This window comes from Centruroides sculpturatus, unplaced genomic scaffold (genome assembly GCF_000671375.1).
Source record: "Centruroides sculpturatus isolate CEXI.00-Female unplaced genomic scaffold, Cexi_2.0 scaffold434, whole genome shotgun sequence".
Lineage (NCBI taxonomy): Eukaryota > Metazoa > Arthropoda > Arachnida > Scorpiones > Buthidae > Centruroides > Centruroides sculpturatus.
Window position 1 is genome coordinate 234,330 of NW_019384694.1, and position 22,275 is coordinate 256,604.

A 22,275-nucleotide genomic window follows, 5' to 3' on the forward strand; every position below is an offset into this window, starting at 1 on the left:
GCCACTATGAGACTTTTAAAACAGAGGCTTAAAGAGCATAAATATTCCATTACTAAAAACTTGGACCATACCGTCCTTGCAGCCTTCACTAAACATCAGGATATTAATGTTTATTGGGACAAAGCATCCATAATTAGGATTGCCACCAACAAACAAGTACTTAAACATATTGAAAAACTTGAAATTTACAAGGCCCATATTGACAAAGGATGCATCAATCATAGAGATGCAGAAAGTCTATCCTCTGCATGGAAATCTTTTTACCACGACGATTAATTTTTTCTTAATACTTTATTTTAATTTAATTTTGTTTTTATGTTTTATTTTATTTTTATTTTGTTGTAATTATTTTCAAATTTTTAAACCGTTGTATTGCTTGCATTCTATTTTATATTCTTTTTTGTTTTGAAGTGTTTTAACTAAAGAAGACTATTAAAAAATAGTCAAAAACGTTTTTATTTTATTAAATACTTTGTTGTTGGAAATACTAAGGTGTTTGGTTATTTTATTTTATATTAACCCTTTCCATCCAAAATGGTGTGATGTCTGTGAAAGAGTGGATGATAAGCTGTCATGTATTGTCATACTGCAAAACCATACCAGATGAGATTGCCATGGTGCTTAGACTTCATAGCACAGTGCAATTTCTGCAAGATTTACTGTATCTGACAGTGTTGTGGTTTTACCATGAGATAACTATTCCAGGAGTAAAGGACTCCAGTAATTGAAAAACAGATGAATATAATCTTCTCTTCACTGATGACCTGCTCTGTTTTCTATGACCATGGAGACAACACATTGCACCATTTTGGATGGGAAGTGTTAAGACATTCTGCCTACAGCCCCATCTTAGTTCCTGTGACTTCCACATTTTTGGACCTCTTAAAAAAATCTCAAGGGAAATTGATGTACATTGGACAGTGAGGTCTAATTTAAGAAGCAGTGAAAACCTGGTTTTCCCAGTATTCTTTAAAGATGTTATTTGTCAACTTGTTGGAATAAATGTCTCAATGCTCATGGAGACTTCTTTTGAATAAATACATTTATTATTGTTTTATAACCTGATTCTCACTTTTATTTGAACATTCTTTATAAATCAGTTTTCTGATACCTACAAAATATAAATTATTGAATCAGCTTGTACAGTACTTTCTAGAATTTGTTGTTAATCAACTCCCAAACATTTGCCAAATAAAGCTGAAAAGAGGAATGAGAAGAGAGATTATTATTATTATTATTATTATTATTATTATTATTTATTATTATTATAAAATTGCATTACAATGTTTACTAGTATTATGCTTGTTTAATCAGCAATATTTTCACTTATTTCTTGGTTCTAATTTACACAAACTATTTTTTCTTCTACACAAAATAATCTCATACATAACAACAAATATTCTTTTAATGGAAATTGTGTAACATTCCAATTGTTGTCCTAATCTCAGAATTGTTATACAAAACAAATGCTTCATTTGTTTTGTATAACAAAAAATTTTATATCCTTTAAACTTTTTTCTTTGAAAGGAATTTTGAAATGTTAAAAAAATTTTTGGTGGTAATTTCTGATCTATTTCAGTTAATTATTTCATTTCTTGAGATATAATTTTATTATTCATGATGTTTAATTTTAACAAAAATTAGTGAGTGAAATGTTTTTTTAAAAAGTGGAGAAAGTAATTTTTTTTTCTTGTAATGTCTAAAAAAAGATGTTAGGTATATGTATTACAAGAGTACCAACAAAATATATTTCTAATTGTGTTGTCAATGTATTTAAGTTTTGTTGTTTTGATGATTATGAACTAATTTTGTGAACTTCTGGTCTTCTGTGGATTTTATTTTGAAATTTTTTCTTGTTTCTGCTCTTGTCAAGTATGTTCTGAATGATCTTAATTTCTTTATATAAGCCAAATCTTATTTTTAAAGATTTCATTTGTAATTTTAGTTATGATGGTTCTGGTCTTAATTTTAGTTTGATTGAATTAGTTTTTAATTGTTACGAATTTATTGAATTGATTTGTTAGTAATAATTTAGGTTTGTATTTATATAAGGATATGTATGTACATACATGTGTACATCTATCATGCACATTATGCTGGTTTTTTAAATTATGGCTAACTGAATGCCATTAAATATTCATGGCCACTTTGCTGCCTTTAGTCAGTGTAAAAGTTTAATTCATATGGTAATAATGTGCTTCAAAATTATACATGTTTAGAAGAAACATTGCTATTAGTGCTTAGATGGCATAATTATTAATATACTTAACCAGTTTTTGGAAGTTGAAGAATTCAAATCCCATTACAAATCAATTTTTTCTCTAGATGTTATTAAAATTATTAAAGTTTTAAGCATGAATATTACCCCCAAAACAACCTAAAGTTTTGAAAATTATTAATTAAAAAAGTTTGAATTTAATTAGGATTTTATATCATAAAATTCTCTTATAAAATAAAATATTCATTTTTTTTTAAATTCATAATCATTTATCATATTAAAATAATAATTATGTAGGGTGGTCAAGAAAGTTTACTTGAGANTTATTTCATTTCTTGAGATATAATTTTATTATTCATGATGTTTAATTTTAACAAAAATTAGTGAGTGAAATGTTTTTTTAAAAAGTGGAGAAAGTAATTTTTTTTTCTTGTAATGTCTAAAAAAAGATGTTAGGTATATGTATTACAAGAGTACCAACAAAATATATTTCTAATTGTGTTGTCAATGTATTTAAGTTTTGTTGTTTTGATGATTATGAACTAATTTTGTGAACTTCTGGTCTTCTGTGGATTTTATTTTGAAATTTTTTCTTGTTTCTGCTCTTGTCAAGTATGTTCTGAATGATCTTAATTTCTTTATATAAGCCAAATCTTATTTTTAAAGATTTCATTTGTAATTTTAGTTATGATGGTTCTGGTCTTAATTTTAGTTTGATTGAATTAGTTTTTAATTGTTACGAATTTATTGAATTGATTTGTTAGTAATAATTTAGGTTTGTATTTATATAAGGATATGTATGTACATACATGTGTACATCTATCATGCACATTATGCTGGTTTTTTAAATTATGGCTAACTGAATGCCATTAAATATTCATGGCCACTTTGCTGCCTTTAGTCAGTGTAAAAGTTTAATTCATATGGTAATAATGTGCTTCAAAATTATACATGTTTAGAAGAAACATTGCTATTAGTGCTTAGATGGCATAATTATTAATATACTTAACCAGTTTTTGGAAGTTGAAGAATTCAAATCCCATTACAAATCAATTTTTTCTCTAGATGTTATTAAAATTATTAAAGTTTTAAGCATGAATATTACCCCCAAAACAACCTAAAGTTTTGAAAATTATTAATTAAAAAAGTTTGAATTTAATTAGGATTTTATATCATAAAATTCTCTTATAAAATAAAATATTCATTTTTTTTTAAATTCATAATCATTTATCATATTAAAATAATAATTATGTAGGGTGGTCAAGAAAGTTTACTTGAGAGAATAGACTTAATGCAAGATACTTCAAATGTTAGCTCTCAAGTCTGTAGTAAATACTGTTTAAGATTTAAGTGTTTCTTGTGTTAAATAGCAAGATAGTAATAAGCAAAGTTGGTCCAAAGTATTGTTTGCAAGTAAATTTTTCATTTGACCATCTGGTATTTACATTTTATTGTATTGAAAACATCAAAAAAAAAAAAAAATAATTGTTTAAAATTATAAAACTGTTTGAATTCTGAAATTTTTAAATATAAATGTAAATTATTGAGAAAATAATAATAATAATAATCTTTATTAGCAAAAAGGGAATTGTCCCTGTTGTAGGGGTTATACAAAGTGGTATTATAATTTTATATTATTTACACAATAAATAGAATATTAGTATTGAACAATTTGATAATCATAGTAATATATTATTTATTATACAATAATAGTCAAGTTATACAAAGTTTGTAATATTTAGTATACTGGTATAGATATACAACATTTTTGTAATTTAAATGAAAAAGTTATACAGAATGTAGAGATCTTTTTTATTCAGATAATTTAGAGTATTTCTATAATCTTGAGATGAGTCATTTTGGTTTATTTGAGATGTGTTGAAAGAATCACGTACATTTGAAAGTCTGTGACATTTTTTANGGCTGCAGTTATCAGTTCAACTGTTTGTGTCACAGTTTTACCATCTTTACAGCAGAACTTTATTACTACTCATTGTTCTGTACTTGATCTATGATAAGAGCTCTTCATTCAGTCACATCCAACTATGCATGAAAACAAACCAATATGGCAAGTAGCAGAAGAAAGAGAAGAAAATAAAAACAAACATAAAGAAAATGCTCCTTATGGTGAATATGGTGGATGGCATAAAGCTGCTAAAGTTGATAGGTAATTTAAATATTTGAGTTAAAAGTAAAACAGTTTTTAAGAGATAATATAAAATTTTTATATAGTCCCACAGTAGCAACTACTTTGAAGAATCTTGGTGCATTATATAGGAGACAAGGAAAATATGAAGCAGCTGAAACATTAGAAGATTGTGCTTTAAGAGCAAGAAGAGAAGTAAGGTTTATTTTAGTTTCCATTCAGTTAAAATGTTCTATTGACATTAACTTAATATAATCATAGTAAAAAAAAACACACAGTTCTTTGTAAATAAATATTTTAAGTTTGCATGTTAGTGCACACATTCTTCTCACTTTGCCCATCCCATCACTATGGCTGTGCTAAACCAAACTTTTGATACCAATATTGGGCTTGATACCAAGATTCATTCAATGTATTGATTTGATAAATACTGAAAAATCTCTCAATATTCTAGATAAATACTGAAACTGATAAAATATTGACTTTTATTGACAATGTTGAATACCAGTATTTGTGTCAATGACAAATATCAGTAATTCTATATTTGTTAATTATAATAATCATCAACTATACTTCTTTTCAACATAATTTCTCCAGCTGTTAGAAAATAGTACCAATGTTAAAAATTCTGAAGGGATCAAAACTGATATATCAAACCAAACTTATAAATGTTTACAATATCAATATTCTAAATATTGATATTGTAAAACTTTATCGGTTTTGGTTTGACATACTGGTTATTAGCACAGTATAATTGTGAGAACTATAACAACCTCTCTTAGAATTTCTAGCATTCTACTTTAGAAAAATTTTAATTTGAAATGTGTACAGTAAGTAATATTAATCTTGGGTGTGTGTGCATATGCACATGCACATAGAGATTTTAGGAATTATAAACAAATATATATGTTTTTTTATCATGACTTGTTGGTAGTTTTTCAACTGATGTCTGATGATAACTTTGTTAATTAAAATTTTGATCATTTATGACACTAAAGCAGTTCTAAGGTTAATTTTGATTGCTGATTACATATCTATGCTATTTCAAGTAACAATAATATACAGTCGACCCCCCCCATAACACGGTAGATACATTCGGGTTTTTATGAATCCATTTTCTATGAGTCCAGCCAATCACAGCCCGGCACGTATGCAGTTTACGGACTACAACTGTTTGAAAGGTTTCTTCCATAAAATTAATCGATTCTAGACTAATTCGACTCAACATTTCCAAAATATGTATAATTTTTTGGGAATAATCCATATAAACTATGCTATAAACAAAAAATTGTAGGATTACTTACCGAGTGTGCACCATTTGACGATGCCATTGCTTAAGCTTGTTTTCGTCGTGGAGCTTGTCATCGAATGGTGCTTGCGTGCTTCCTGATAAATTATTTTTTTGCAAAATTTCGCTGAACTTTGGAGACATCATTAATATAAATATAATTTTTATGGACGTTAAATAATAAATGATTTTTAGTAGGTCCACTGCTCGTTTAAACTCAACGGTTTGTACAATATCCACTATTGGTCTAGATTTGACCAATTCTGTTGTGACACGAGTCAGCGATGATGTTTTACCAAATTATACGAGTTTTTTAGCATGTTTGTACGAATACTGTCGCAATTTTTTCGCCATGATATAGGAATCCGAAATATAGGAACCCGTGTTATAGGGGGATCGACTGTACTTCAAAATATTTAGTTATAATGTTTAAAAATATTTTTTTATCATTCATACAGTTGTAATTTTTTTCAGAAAAAAGATCACTGCTTATTATTAAAAACAAAAACTAAGCATATTTTTTATAATTATTATATTTAAAAAAAAAATAACAACAACAACAATCAAAAATAAATAAGTTAAATATGTATGATATATATAAACATAACTAAGTTTGTTATTAAATATTAACAGTTAAGTATTATATTTACTTTAAAAAATATACATAGAAAGCTATGTTTTAGGACTGATTTAATATAAAATACCTACATTAAGTTATTTCCATTATGTATGTATTTACCTTTCAAGATACATATCTCCTAAGTCTATGCATTACTTTATATAGTCATAAAATTTCTGTATTCTACTCTAGAACTTGGCAACTGGAACAGATTTAGTTCTCTTTTCACATTTGCCTGGATGTCAGAAATCAAGTCGAAATAACACCTCTAACTGGTACTTTAGGGAATAGAAAAGAATCAGCAGGAGCCACATCTGGCAAATAAGAAGAGGTGCATCATAACTTGATTTTTGGCAAGAAACTGCTTGACTTCAATCAATGTGTGGAAAAAATTTTTCACAAAACTTTTTTCTTAAAATAGTTTGTAACAATCTTCTGCACACTGTCCTTGCTGATATCCACTACTAGTGCTATCATTCTTTGTAACAAGTGACAATTTGCAATTAGCAGTTCTGAAATACTGCCACTCAATCTTCATTTTGACATTCACTAGAACAACTACTAGGATCATTTTAGTGTCTTTTTTGTTTGTGACAAAACCATGCTTGCCATCAGAAAATGTTGGATTGTGAAAAGTGCTTCATCAACAGTGGCTGCAGTTATCAGTTCAACTGTTTGTGTCACAGTTTTACCATCTTTACAGCAGAACTTTATTACCACTCATTGTTCTGTACTTGATCTATGATAAGAGCTCTTCATTCAGTCACATCCAACTATGCATGGCACAAAAATGACTTCACTGATCTTTTCAAAACTGTACCTATAACAAGGCTAGACAATAGGAGACAAGGAAAATATGAAGCAGCTGAAACATTAGAAGATTGTGCTTTAAGAGCAAGAAGAGAAGTAAGGTTTATTTTAGTTTCCATTCAGTTAAAATGTTCTATTGACATTAACTTAATATAATCATAGTAAAAAAAAACACACAGTTCTTTGTANAAAAATGACTTCACTGATCTTTTCAAAACTGTACCTATAACAAGGCTAGACATGCATGTAAGAAAATCTATTGTTGGTCAATACAAGGTGTAGCCAGTGCACTAAAAAAATTAATCATAAAACTTTAGTAGAGGCACTATGTATGTATATATATATTGTTTATAAAACCAAAAAGTTCTATATTGATTCGATTTCTCTTAATATTTAAATTATTTGCCTTTTTAAATACAAAAATGCATAAACATTTGAACATTTCTTATTCATTTTTTTTATAATTATTCCAAAATTATATTCATATTATATTTTTTGCTGGGGGTTTCTATTAGTCATGTTAACTAATACAATTAATACATTAATTTTTCTGGTGATTAAAATTTTTAATCATATAGTTAAATTTATGAAGCACCACGTAGAATCAAGAATGTAATTGAAATATAGTTTGAAATTCATGCATTCTTCAAATAATATATGAATGTCTTGAATGGATTTTCATAAGTTTATACAGATTACTAATAGTATTAGTGTCTTATTTCTATTAGTATCTATAATTTGTGTTTATAATATTTTATTATTAATTTTTTAAATATTTAAATATTGGAACCTTAATTTTAAATTTTAGAATTTTTCAACTAAATTTTAATATACATTTTAGGCTCTTGAAGGTGTTAGGCAAGTGAAAGCAAATCAATATCTAGGAACAGAACTGACTGCTATTCAAAGGGAAAAAAGACATCCTACATCAAAAGAAAGTAGTCGCAGAGGTTCTCGTGAATCTTTAGATAGTGTTTGTTATGAAAGAAATATGGATGTTAGTGATGATGTAAGTAAAACAAAACTTTTTTAAAGGTAAATTTAATTATAATTTTTTATTACACTTTTTATCATCAAAAGTTGAAATTTAAATACTATATTGTGGGATATGTCTTGGACAGAGAACAGCTTACTTGTTAATCATGTGTGTCCAATGTAATTTGTTAAAGTTTAATAATTTACATATGGATAAATGTCAGGTTTTCCTTTGGGGAAGCTTTTTGATGACAAAATTGTGCACTGTTGAAAAATGTTGCCAACAGTTTTGAATAGTTACATTACAGCATTATAATAGTTGTGTTTCAACAAACTTTTAATTATATTTGCTGGAATATTTAAAATATGATTTTCATTATAAAAAGAAAAACATAAATATTAAAATAAATGTAACAAAAGGAACTTGTGGGTGAAATGGAGAGAGCTGGCATCACTGTATATCAGTTATAGGTGATTAACAAATCATCAGCTTGACTGCTGTACTGCTACATTATCATTTAATTTTTTTTTAATTTATCATCATCTGGAAATGCATCTATATGATTGTTGCTTAATAAAAATTTTATTATCTAACAAAGTACAGGTAACCTCGTATAACACGGCACTTCTATAGCACGGATTCACTCTAACACGGTTCAAGAATTGGGAACATCCTCCGTATAACACGATGCTTTTATCGCACGGGTTCACTCTAACATGGTTCGGGAATTGGTTAAAACCNTTGGGTACATTCTATATTCTGTAACAGGGTGTTAAGTGACTTTCTTTCCCACCTTGTAAAATGACAAAAGATAAATAGTAAAAACATAAATATTAAAATAAATGTAACAAAAGGAACTTGTGGGTGAAATGGAGAGAGCTGGCATCACTGTATATCAGTTATAGGTGATTAACAAATCATCAGCTTGACTGCTGTACTGCTACATTATCATTTAATTTTTTTTTAATTTATCATCATCTGGAAATGCATCTATATGATTGTTGCTTAATAAAAATTTTATTATCTAACAAAGTACAGGTAACCTCGTATAACACGGCACTTCTATAGCACGGATTCACTCTAACACGGTTCGAGAATTGGTACCATCCCCTGTATAACACGGCACTTCTATAGCACGGATTCACTCTAACACGGTTCAAGAATTGGGAACATCCTCCGTATAACACGATGCTTTTATCGCACGGGTTCACTCTAACATGGTTCGGGAATTGGTTAAAACCCTCGTACAACATGAAATGTAATAAAGGATGCGTTCTTTTATACCTCCGCGTAACTCTGCGCAAGCATTCAAATTGTTTTCGTGGCTACTTTGAATGCTCTTTCAACAAATAATCCATTTAATGGTTAAATTTTACAATTGGGACCCTTCTTTTGCCTCTAAAAGCTCCTTTTAGAATTATAGATTCCTCCATCACAATACTATCGATAGTGCGGGCGCTGCCATCTTTTCACCGTCGTTCCTAAATGCCTACAAACAGTAGCGCATTCCCATTGCAGAGCGACCACTATTAACAAACGCACCAAAAACTGTTACCAGTTGATGATGTTTATGCTGAGATCATCATATAGGATGAATAATCCTCTGGTAAAATATTTACTTAAATAATAAATAAGTATTTTACCTATGAAAAAATGAATAATAAATTCGATTTAAATAAGGATTTAACAGCATGTTTTTTTAATTTTTGGAACCTAACCCCCCCTTTTTGCATTAGTTCTTTGTTTCATATAACACAAATTCGCATAACATGGCAATTTTTTGGAACGTAACTTCTGTGTTATACGGGGTTACCTGTAATATTTACTTCATGATACAAAGGAAAAGTTCAAGTTAGCTCAACAGAAAAGCTTTTATTAACAATTAACATTAAATTTTTTATATGCATTATAGTTCAACAGTAATCTATTATTAAGTGATTTTTTATTGATTACAAGAATGCAAACTTCTTAATTGAAATGTTTAAAAAAGACATTCTTAAAATTTATTGGTTTTTTCTTTAAGTTTAAAACAAGATATCTGGCATTATAAATATTTTATTGATTACAAGCATAAAACACTATGGTTTGGAAAAAGGAGAAAAGTCACTTTTTTAAATGGTAAATCCATCATTGAACTAATGAATAAAATCAAATACTAACAATACTAAAATTGAAAGATTTTTTCAAAAATTAATAATTTACTGCGAAAAGGTCACTAAAATAAAAAGTTTAAATGTTTTTGGATTATTTTCAAGTATGATTGTGTTTTATTTTCAATTTAGATTAGGTCATTAACATTTGCACTTAAATTATGTGAATGATCAGTGACTAAGGTAGTTTTTGAAGAAATTTTTTCCAGAAATATAATTTTACAAATTACAAATTTGATTTTAAATAATAATAGTTTCAAATGGAAAAAATTATTTTAAATGCAAACTATAAAGTTATAATTTTGTAAAAAGAATTTTGAATTTCTTTTGTTAAAATTTTTTTAGAAATTTTGTACTATTTGCTATAGAATGAATTTAAGTCTGTCAATATAGGTAAGAATTATGTTGCTACTAAGTTTATTGGTTATGATATTAGACAAACAAAGTATATACATATACAATTTGAAACTATATTTATACATATAAAAAGCAATACAAAAAGTTATTGAATTTAACAAAAAGCAATGGTGCATCATTTTATGGAATAAAAACATTAATTAAGAAACAATTGAAAATGCTAATTTTTTAAAGAATTTTAAAACAAAAAAGGCAGATCTATAGTTTGGTTATTAAGATAATTTTTTTTCTTTTGTATAATTTTATATATAAGAGACTTGTGAGTTCTTGATATAATGAAAAATTTTGTTGATTCTGCTGTTCTTTGTATTTAATGAACTCTCTATTGTGAATAGTTTATCTCAGTTCTTTGAGTTCACTGTACTATCATATACTTAACACTGATAAGACAAATAACTTTAAAAAGTTAATTTCCATAAAATATGCATTCTTTAAACTATCAAAAAGCTAACATTTTAGATATTTTGAGTATTCAAATTATTTAGATACCCATAATTGAATCATCTCAAGTACTAGAAGTCAAATCAATTATCTGGGTAAACAAATTCCTTCATCATTCAGTGCTAATCTTATTTTTATTTTTTTTACTTACTTTAGTATCTTAACTTGCAAATTGTAAGTTACAGAAAATATATATTGTAGACTGTCTTCATTATTTTTTTAAATAAGAAAAATTACGTGTTATCCAAAATAAACTGATTCAGCCAATACCTTTCTTTATTTATGAATTTTGAAATTTTGGAATATCGGTTCCAAAAGATATTTATTCAGTATTAACAGGTAATGTCTGAATAGATAATGCCTCCCATAAAAGACATTTAAATAAAAGCAAAAAAACAAAAATGAACATGGCAATGTGCAAAAAAAAAAATAGCAGAAACATATAAATTCCTCCATTCCTTATCTTTTATCATTATGTAAAATTTATGAATTCTGTTTTTAGTATTAAGATATTTTATTAATAAATTATTTTGTAATGCAAAATATTTTAAATTGAAAATGTTTTTGAGTAACAGAAATATCAAAAACATTGAAATTACTCAAACATATGAGGCTGAATCAATAGTTAGTAGCACTGTTAAAGAAAAATAATGTACTGTACAAGGTTGAGGTTAATAATAATGAAAGAGTAATAATGCAGTATATACCAATAAGTAATCCCTGCCACACAACGTTTGTATTCACTACATAGTTTACAAAATAACATTGTTATCCATCTCAAACTGTACCAGACTCAAACAGCAAGCTGTTATTTGAATTTTGACAACTGAGAGCATTAGACCTAATGAGATTCATTGCAGGATGTATGCACAATATGAAAAATCTTGCATGTTGCTACAAAAAGCACAGGTTCAAAAGTCTGTGTGGCTCAACATTGTTCAGTCTTTCTTGAAGTTTTGAACCCACTTACGAGATTTTTGCAGACATGTGACTCTCCACATTGTCCATACATCCTGCAATGGATCTCACTAACCTGTAAATGTAATGCTTTGGGCTGTCAAAAATAGAGGTCACTGTTCAATTCTGGTGTAGTTCAATATTGGTAACTTGATTTTTTTAAACCACACAATGATTACAAATGTCCCGTAGCAGGTGTGACTATTGGTACATACTGCATTACTGTATACTTTTTCAATATTATTAGTCTCAATCTTGTAATCTACATTATTTCTTTTTCAACAGTACTAGTAATTTTATTATTGAATCTTGCCTTGGATATTACTATTACATCAGATATGTAGTAGTAATGTTGATTTAGTTTCCTCAGTTGAGTAAAGTTGTAATATGTATATTTTATTTTTTTAAGACTAAGCATGTTCTGAGTTTTTTTTACTCAGAACATGTTTTTCCATAGATATTATCTAAATCAATTTTCTATTTGATAGACAATTAGTTTTATCAGAATTTATGTGGTTTTTTTTTTCCAGTGTTTTGTTAAGGTAGATACATTCAAGTATTCAAATTATTTAACTTGGGTGTCATCTGCCTTAAAAAACTATACAAATCAGGCAAACAAACTCAGAAAAGCATAGTTCATTTCCCATAATTTATTCTAATAAATGACTGCATTTTGCATGCCTGTCAAGTAAATTTTTCAAATCTTGCAGTAGAATTTGAAGTATTATTTTTTGTTTACTACATAGATAGTTTTAATCTCACGTAGACTGAAATACAAAATCTGTGCATGACTTCTAGATTTTAACACAAATTGGTTATTTGTAGAAGAATACTATAAATATGGTAGTGTGCTGCTGATCTTATCTAAGTTAAAATAGATAAATAAATAAAACTGTAAATAAGATTCCATACTCCATAATTATCCGGCTTGAACTTCCACTGAAAACTCAACAAAATATAATCACAGGAAATTTTAGGCTTTTTTTTTTTTAGAATAAAATATATACTTAATTTCTTCATATATTAAATAGAAAAATTCTATTATGTTAATTACTTTTTGTTAAAATGGTATATAAATTTGAAAGTTTTATTAGATCTTATTTCTTCAATGTATTACTATAAATTTTTACTGTTTTTCAAAATTCAACTTTTATTTTGAAATATTTACAATAAAACCACAAATTCTATGATAATGTCTATTATACATAAGTTTGAGAAATTCTGTTTAAAAAATTCTATTAAACTTACAATTTCATAAAAATTTCTTCTTGTAATAACATAAAATATAAAGTTTGGTAAGTTATGAAACATGGTAAAAAAATTGCATGTTAAATAAATTTTAATTTTCATAAAATTATATCTTAATCCATATATTCATAAATATCTGAAGATCTGCAATTAAAAATTTATACAAGTATTGTTCTTCAATATTTGTTTTCATGCAGCCTACATCTGCCATAGCAATTACACAGAGAACTGAAAACAGTGGTCATCAGACAGATACTGAACAAGCAGGAAATCAAGCACAAGGGACAGGTCTTAAATCTAAGTTGTTTCATGCATTTGGATTTCATTCATAATAAGATCTATTCAATGACATTAATTCTCTAATATTTTGTTTTAGAAGCACTTTTGTTGAAATTTGTTGTTGCTTCTTTATGTACTTGATATAGTTTTCAAATGAACCAAAGAACCACCAACATATGTCAACTCTTAAAAAATATTTAATTTATCCTTGTTTGTGATGGATAAACTGTGATATTAATGTCACAATAGTGTGATACCTAAAGCAGGCTTTATTTGTAACTTTTCTTATTTCAGTATATATTTATATTTTGAATATTGCAAGTATTCTAAATTTTATGGAGCGCAAATATATATTGTACTTAACAGCTTATACCATCACATAAATTTGTAAAAATGAATTATGACAGTATTTCAAATGAAAACTATGCTTTCTAAAAATTATATTGATGTATCTTATCTTTTTATTTTCATTATTATTATTTTATTATTTTTTTGTTTAATATTTTATATGTTGGAATGTACTATATATATATTGTTTCTTTCTTTCAAAAGAATGATCTGATTTATTATTATTATTATTATTATTATTATTATTATTATTATTGGTATATAATTTTTATTTAAATGTCAATGTTTTTGTTACTTTTGATTGTATGAAAATGTTTCTTTTTATGTATATATGTATTTGATGTATTGCACAAAAATATGCATTTCTTCTTCTTTTTTTTTATTTTGTATTTTGTCATTACTTTTTTTTAATACTTCTCTTTCTGTTGTAAAATGATATATCAATAGCAAATAAATTATTTACACCTTATAGAATAAACATGACTGTTATTTTGAATTATAAATTAATTGCAAAATTAATATTGTATTTAAAATTAATAAATATTAAATTGATTATTATATCTAATGGCTTTTTGTAGTCATTAGATATATTAACCAATTTGATACTTATAGTATAAAAGTTATTTAAAATTGACAAATATGAACTAAGCTAGATGTAATAGAATAATCAAATACAGACAAACTACATCATCTCATTGTATAAAACCAGTTAATAATATCTACAAACATGTTCATGTACCTCTGTGCTGTTATCTATGAGTAAGTTATCAAACTTTTTAAATTGTTCAAGAGTAACAAAATGAACTTTTTCACAATTTTATGAAATCTTGCTCTGAATTATTAGCATTCAGTTTTTTCTTTATAGCTTTCATTCATTCATTTTGTTACTTTCATAGCTATGTTAATAGTATTTAATAACAGTAATTATACTTATTTTTCAGTATTATTCTAAATGTAAAGTAATTTATTGTTTATCTCATATCAATATATGAACAGAATTCAGTTATTTTGAAATGTGGTTTATGAAGATTATATCATAAAAATTTAAGTAGTCTTCTAATATATTGTATTATTTATTATAAATTTCATAAATTATTTTTTTATTTAGATCTAAGATATATCTGAAATATAACTAGAAAATTTGATTATGAAGTTATAAAAATTACACAGACAAAATGAGAAATACTTTTAGATTTAGGAAAATTAGCTATAATGGATTTTTATGAATCATCCTTGCCTCACTTTACATTGGATAGGGTTGCTGTGTTTAATGAGTTCTCTCCACTGTATTCAATATGCACTGGTAGTACAATACTGCAATACAATATCGCATGCATGGACGTACGTTTATGAAATATTCAGGCAAAGTTAGCCTATATTAATTCACTCTGTACATCTTAAAAAGGTATGTGTGACAGGGTCATACATTTATGAGTTTTAGTCATACTACAGTTTGAATTTGATTTACATTGTGTAATTCGAAATTTAAAATTGTTTTTTTTGAATATTATCATTCCAATCAATGTTTCCACAATCCTTTTCCTTTATATCCATTTCAACTTCATCTGTTCACCTCATCCTTGGTCTTTACTTCTTTTCATGAATAGCAGAGATTGGAGAATTGCCTTCCAAAATGACTTTCATCTCTTCTTGTGACATGCCATATGATAATAGAATGTCTGGAATAATTCAAAAATATGCCAAGTTGCTGTTTAATCACTATAATCATTGCTTAAAGCTTATTTTACAATTTGTTACATCTAGAATTAACTCCAGCAGGAGAAACAAAAAACTTTAGGTTAATCACAATGATGAAACATGTAAATGAGATAGGTGATGACTGTAATTCCACTGTTAGATTAATATAAATGAATGGAAATGGAGGAGGAAGTAAATTCTAGTGACACTAGGCAGATTGATCTGTTGTGTCTTAAAGGATAATTTTTGTGTGTATATATATATATATATACACACACACAAAAATTATCCTTTAAGACTCAACAGATCAATGTATATATACACAAAAATTATATATATATATATACACACACACACACATATTTCTTGTTGAATATTAACCATTATTTAAGAATTGTTGGTATATTAGTTATTAATCTAACCAACCATTTTTATGTTTAGTTTTTCACTCTTATTTATTAAAAATTGTTTAATATTTTTTCACATATATAAGAAAATACAATAAAACATAGTAGCTGTTATTATTCTTTGGTTATTAACCTACATAGTGGTCAGATTGCCTCTCTAATGATCCCCAAAATAAAGTTTAGTTCCAGAGAGTTAACAGCATCACATGGAAACTAAACTTTACAAAGGTAAAAATATTTCTTCATTATACCTAGGGATATTTTGAAACAGAACTTTTATTGACGAAAATTTCTAGTTGTGTTATCACTGTTAACTTAAAGAAGGAAGCAGTTCAATTGGCATTTGAACTCCTTATACAAAGATATTTCTGGCCATAGTGGTACTGAAATTGCATACAGGAGATCTAGTACAATATATAAGTTGCTATGCAACACGAAAGATAAAATAGATCAAAGCAGGGTCCCAGGAGTGTACAGTATACCAGTAAGGGATGATAGATTCCAAATAGTGTATATTGGCTCAAATAAACAATCAATACAAAAAAGTGTACGTGAGCACGAATATGACATTAAAAACAACAGGCGTACTACCGCCTTGTCCATGTACTCCACTGACCCAAAAGTGCATGCGGACCTTCAGAACACCAAGTTAATTATACAGGCCTATCAAACAGACCATATTCATAGCCTGGAGGCTTTAGAAATACATAAAGCCAGCCTGACCGGCAAGTGTATTAATTTTAAAGACTGCAATACAATATCATATATATGGATGTACCTTTATGAAAAATTCAGGCAAAGTTAGTCTATATTAATTCACTCTGTACATCTTAAACTTAAAAAGGTATGTGTGACAGGGTCATACATTTGAGTTTTAGTCATACTACAGTTTGAATTCAATTTACGTTGTGTAATTCGAAATTTAAAATTGTTTTTTTGAATATTATCATTCCAACGGTCCAATTTGGAATTCGTTAAAAATCCTGATGCAGGCCATGGTGAAGGCAAAAATGTTTGTTTTCACTAATATTTGTTGCTGGTAGTTAAAGGTTTTGTTTTATGTTAAGGAATGACACATACTAAACAAATTTTATACATATATATTATGATATCCATGGAGTTAGATTCAGAAGCAATGTTTTACCTAAATTTGATGTTTACCACATATTAAATCTGATTTTCAGATATTTCATAACACTTCAATTTTTCAGTCACATTTTCAGAATTTTATCAGTCATTACCAAATGGTATACATAAAATAAATTCTCTTTGTTAGTGTTGTTGTTATAAGTAATCAAACAAAATAAAAATACTTATTAGCTGATGAGACAATTTTCTAAATGGACATTAAATACAATGATCTACATCAAAACCAAACAAGGAAAAATTGTTTACTTTTTTAGGTCTAACTCCATTATTGAGCAGTTTTTAATGAAAGTATTTTTAATTTTAATTTAAAATACTTCTATTGTGAAAAAAAACTTGAACTTAACTAAGAATAATTCAGTTTAAGACTAAATTTATTATAATGCAAGTAGAAATGTGTAAGACCAAAATTTAACATGATCGTGATACAATCAGTTTAATTATATAAAACTGAATTTCTATAACTAACAGTTTTGTTTATTAATAAATTTCTAGCAATATCATAAGTTTAAAGTAAATGAAAATGCAAAGGAAGAATTTATTAAGGAATTATTTTAATTATCTGGTAGCAGCAATAGATCTCAGACTTCATAGCACCTATCAATCAATTTTTTTTTTATATTTAAAAATTCTGGAAAAATTTCTACTTTACTAACTTTCAACCCAAATGACATGCAGTTGACATTCACTGCACAAATACTTCTTAAGAAAAAAATATGCTGAGACCTGAGAAACCTCCACACAATCATCAGTTCAGGCAATTTTTTTCATAAGCATGACTAGCAATGTATCTGTCGGGTGCACCACATTTTAGATAGTCACAACATTGCAGCCTATATTTGTTTGCATACATCTTAATACTTAAAATTTTCACTTCTTAAATTTCAATTTTACTATATTTATTTATTTATTTATTTACATATTTTATTCTATGTTAACAACAAGTAATTTAGGGAAATTTGAAAAAATCAATCTGGCTTGGAATAGGACCAAAACCATAACTATTACAGATTGTACGGGTCATCATTACTGATTATTCTACCTTTTAGGCTTTCCAGACAAGGTTGTTTGCAAATCTTTCAAACACACAACTCTGATTCAGATTTTTAAGCAGAAGTAGAATGAGAGTTTCTTAATGTCTTACTACACAAGGGAGAAATGTTGCTGCTGCTATTTTACCAATGTTTGATCCACAGGATGCCAGAATACTATAATATGGTATTAAAAAATGGAAAACCTGAAAATATTGCTAGGCGAGTCTAAGGACAAATAAATTCTATTGAATGATGTCAATGAAGATAAGCACGGTATTTTTTAAAATAATAATTATGGGGAAGCATTAATCTGTCATATTGTTTGCTCAACAGATTTTGGAGAATAGACAGAAGGTAGAAAATTTTTTCCAGTTCAAGGAAAGCAGCATATTTTTAATCAAGGTAAAAATGTCAATAGTCTTAATACTGTTCTGGAACTGGATGTTTTCCTTTATAAGTACAGGTGTCCACTAAACTTAGTTTCACTGTGTCATTATTTTATATAATTACTAGCAGATAAGCCAGGCATTGTTCAGGCAAAAAGTAACAATAGCGAAGATTAAGATTATTACCAATCTTACCCGTTTTCTCAGAATGCAAGAATTAGGTTGCCCTGTTTCCAGACTAATTAGAAAATTAGATGGGTCTAAAAATATGTTCAATTTCTCACAAAAACGCAAAAAACCGCATCTGCGCCTGTAAATCTTGACGTCGCTTTCTCTTAACACTTGAATTGTTACTTAACCACTTTCATTGTTAACACTTCCCCCACGGGGGGAATTTCGAAAAATCCCTTCTTAGTGTACATTCTCATGACATACCCTATTAAAACGTAATGAAAAATGCAATAAACTGCATCTAAAATAGTATAATAGAAGACGAGTTCTTCATGGGAAGCGTTAATCCTGTCCCTTTCTCCCGTGGGGAAATTTTGAAAAATCCCTTCTTGGTGTACATTCTCATGACTCACCCTAACTGTGTACCAAATGTCAACCTTCAACTCCTAACTGTTTGGGCTCTGCACTTCTTATTATTATTCAGAGTGGCTATTTCAAAGGGCAATTTTGGCAACTAAAAATAATAATGTCAACGATATCAACTTTAATATTCAAAAGAAAATTCAGAACTGGCAAGAGCTCCTCCTCTTAAGTTTGGGCATTGTATAAAATATAAATCAAATCAAATTTTTATTAACAATACACTAAGTACACTTTAAACAGTTTTCACACTTTATTTTCGATTTATATTCAGTCACTGAATATAAATCAAACTGTATCACTTTGACTACTCACACTTCACTGTTTGTTTTTATTCACTCACTGCACTACTTTGGAATTTTCAGTTCTTCCCTTTGTCACTGATAAGAAACTGACGTTCGAACCCACAACGGATCTTGCTTTATATACTCCCACCAATGGGTAGTCCCACCCATATAAAAAGGCTTCGAATGGTCCGGAATGTTCCACAATGATCTGGGATTTTCCGGGGTGTTCCAGAACATCCCGGAACATTCTGGAATGTTGTGGAATGCTCTCGAATGTTCTGGGCTGTTCTAGAAATTTCTAGAAGGCAAAACTTCCAGCCCTTATATCTTCAACAGCACGCCCTTCAGGTAAAAACGGGAACCTTCTTCGTGGATGGGGGATAGAGGGCTACCACATCATATAACTCCCTTGATCATACCTGGACTCATTTTTGAGTTTTAGTAGCATGCACATTGTACACTTACCTTTATAATACTGTATTAGCCCGAATATAACGCGATATTTTTCGACCATTTATTTTCCGTTAAAAAATCGACTCGCGCTAAATTCGGGGTTTAAGTAATGGAATGTAATACAGTAGAGCATCGTTTATCCGAATCAATTGGGGACTGGGGTGGTTCGGATAACTTACTTTTTCGGATAACGAATCATGTACGAAAAAATATATTAATTTATCCCATGTTGAAATTTTTCTCCGTTGCGTGTCGCTTCGCGTTGAATTTTCGTCGATGTTAAGCCTAACGAAGACTATTGTATCGTTAAAAATTATTTTTTTATTTTATACAAACAAAATAAATATATTGAAAAATATAAAAACAATAAAAAATTATACTTCAGATGTTAATTTAGTATCAAAAACGTAAAATATTTGAGTAACCCAAGAAATAGCCAAAGATTGCAGCGCCACAGCACTAGCGAAAATTTAAATTTGCCGACTGGAATGCTTTCGGATAACCAGCTTTCGGATAAACGACGCTCTACTGTAATTACATAAATAAATGCTTATCTGATTGAAGTTTGCTTTCTTTGAATTCTTTTATGAGTATTATTTTTTTTCTAAATATCTTTATGAAAATTTTGGAGTCGCGTTAAATTCGGGGTCGCGTTATATTCGGGCTAATACGGTATATATTGATGATTAGGATCATTAAAGAGTGATGAGGAAACTTTTTTATATATGTTTTGTATATAACATTATATAAATTTACTGATCAATTAAGCTTATCTTTATTAATGAATGACTTGCATGTGGAGTTAGAAATGCTTATGTATGATTTTGAATGTTTTTAAAAAGCAAGCTGTATTATTAAAGTTCAAATGATTTTTTAAATACATTTAAAAGCTTCTTTTTCATATACTGTAAGTTAAAATTTTTATATAGAAAAACTAAAATATACAATATTTTATCAGTTTTTCTTTTAAATATATTGACAAATTTGTATGTTAAAAAATTATTGATTATATAATTAAAATTTTCTAAATTATTTTTTAATTAGCTTTTTTTAGTAAATTAATTTTTATCCTTTGATTTTATTGAAAATAAGATATATAGTAAGCATTTAATTTCACTGTTAATCATCATATATTTTAATAAAAGTTGAGTGAAAATGTTTGTTATAATGAACTAATTAAAGTTTTTCATAATAAACATTGATGCAGATATCAATATGTTCTAAAATTTTCTAAATTGATTTTTTCCAGTCTTTCACAATAAGCTCATTGATTTAATTTGTATAATAAAATTTTAGCAGAGAAAGTCCTGATAGCTTTTAATTGGCATTTACATAAAATAATCCAAAATTCATGATTTTCAGGACAAAATCTAGAATTGTAAAAAGTCTCATAACATTTGCTTGTAAAATTTCAAAGAAAGCAAATTTTATACACTTTCAGTGTTATATTTTAAGAAGCAAAAATACTTTGAAAGAGGAAATAAACATTCCAAAAATAAAGTTTTAAAATATATTTTAAGCTTATGACTTTTGAACATCATACATTGTGCAAGAAGCTTCAAACTATGATTCAACATCAGATCAGTGCTCCCACAAGGTGACATTGGTTGCAGTCTGGGCTATAACTTGGCCTTGAAAATGAGAAACATTCCTTGTTTTTAAGGCCAGGTTTTAGTCAACATACAACAAAGTTACATGAGACAATGGACAAATATCATTCATTAGCCCATTCTGCAAATGAATTTTCTGTTTGTTGATAATGGAATTTGGGGCCTCCTTGGGAATTAGGAAAAGGGGGCATGTATCCCTTTTGTCTGTATATGAGTATCTCTGCTTTTGATTATGAAAAAATATTCTAACCATGCCAGATTAAATGAAGTCTGTTTTCTACTAAAAATTAATATTATGTATAGAAAAGTTAAGTCAGCAAAATTTAATGAGAAATTTTGCTAAGACTATTAGTTTTAAAGATTTTGCAATTTAATTTTGTTTCTAGAATTTGATTTTTTCAGCATAGCATAAAAATGAGTTGAAATTATATACAATATGTACTGTACTTATCAAGATATAAGATTGAGACATACAATCAACAAATGCTGCATTTACAAGTCTAAAACATCAATTATGAAAGTATGGTAATATGGAAACTTTTTCTACTTGATGATTCAAAAATATACTGAAAAATTTTTACTCTAAAACATTAAATTTGCACTTTTACAGATATAATAGTAAACCCAAATAGAGTAATTGGTTGAAAAATTGCCTTAGACTTATCAAACTGGCAGTCAACTTCAGTTAATAAGTCCAAATTTTTAACCATACTAGAGTTAATTTCTTTAAACAATAATTATATTTAATATAATTTAATATATATAT

General features: G+C 27.6%; 1 protein-coding gene across 1 annotated transcript in view; it reads left to right on the forward strand.

Annotated features, from left to right (window-relative positions):
- The window catches only part of LOC111627390 (kinesin light chain-like), a 73,702-nt gene extending 59,715 nt beyond the window's left edge, over nucleotides 1–13,987 (forward strand). Inside the window, exons 9-13 of the mRNA XM_023370955.1 lie at nucleotides 4,252–4,385; nucleotides 4,451–4,564; nucleotides 7,021–7,177; nucleotides 7,923–8,090; nucleotides 13,468–13,987. Coding sequence (XP_023226723.1) covers nucleotides 4,252–4,385; nucleotides 4,451–4,564; nucleotides 7,021–7,177; nucleotides 7,923–8,090; nucleotides 13,468–13,602 — 708 coding nt within the window. The 3' untranslated portion in view covers nucleotides 13,603–13,987. The remainder of the gene's footprint in view (nucleotides 1–4,251; nucleotides 4,386–4,450; nucleotides 4,565–7,020; nucleotides 7,178–7,922; nucleotides 8,091–13,467) is intronic.
- The last annotated feature ends 8,288 nt before the right edge of the window (nucleotides 13,988–22,275 follow it).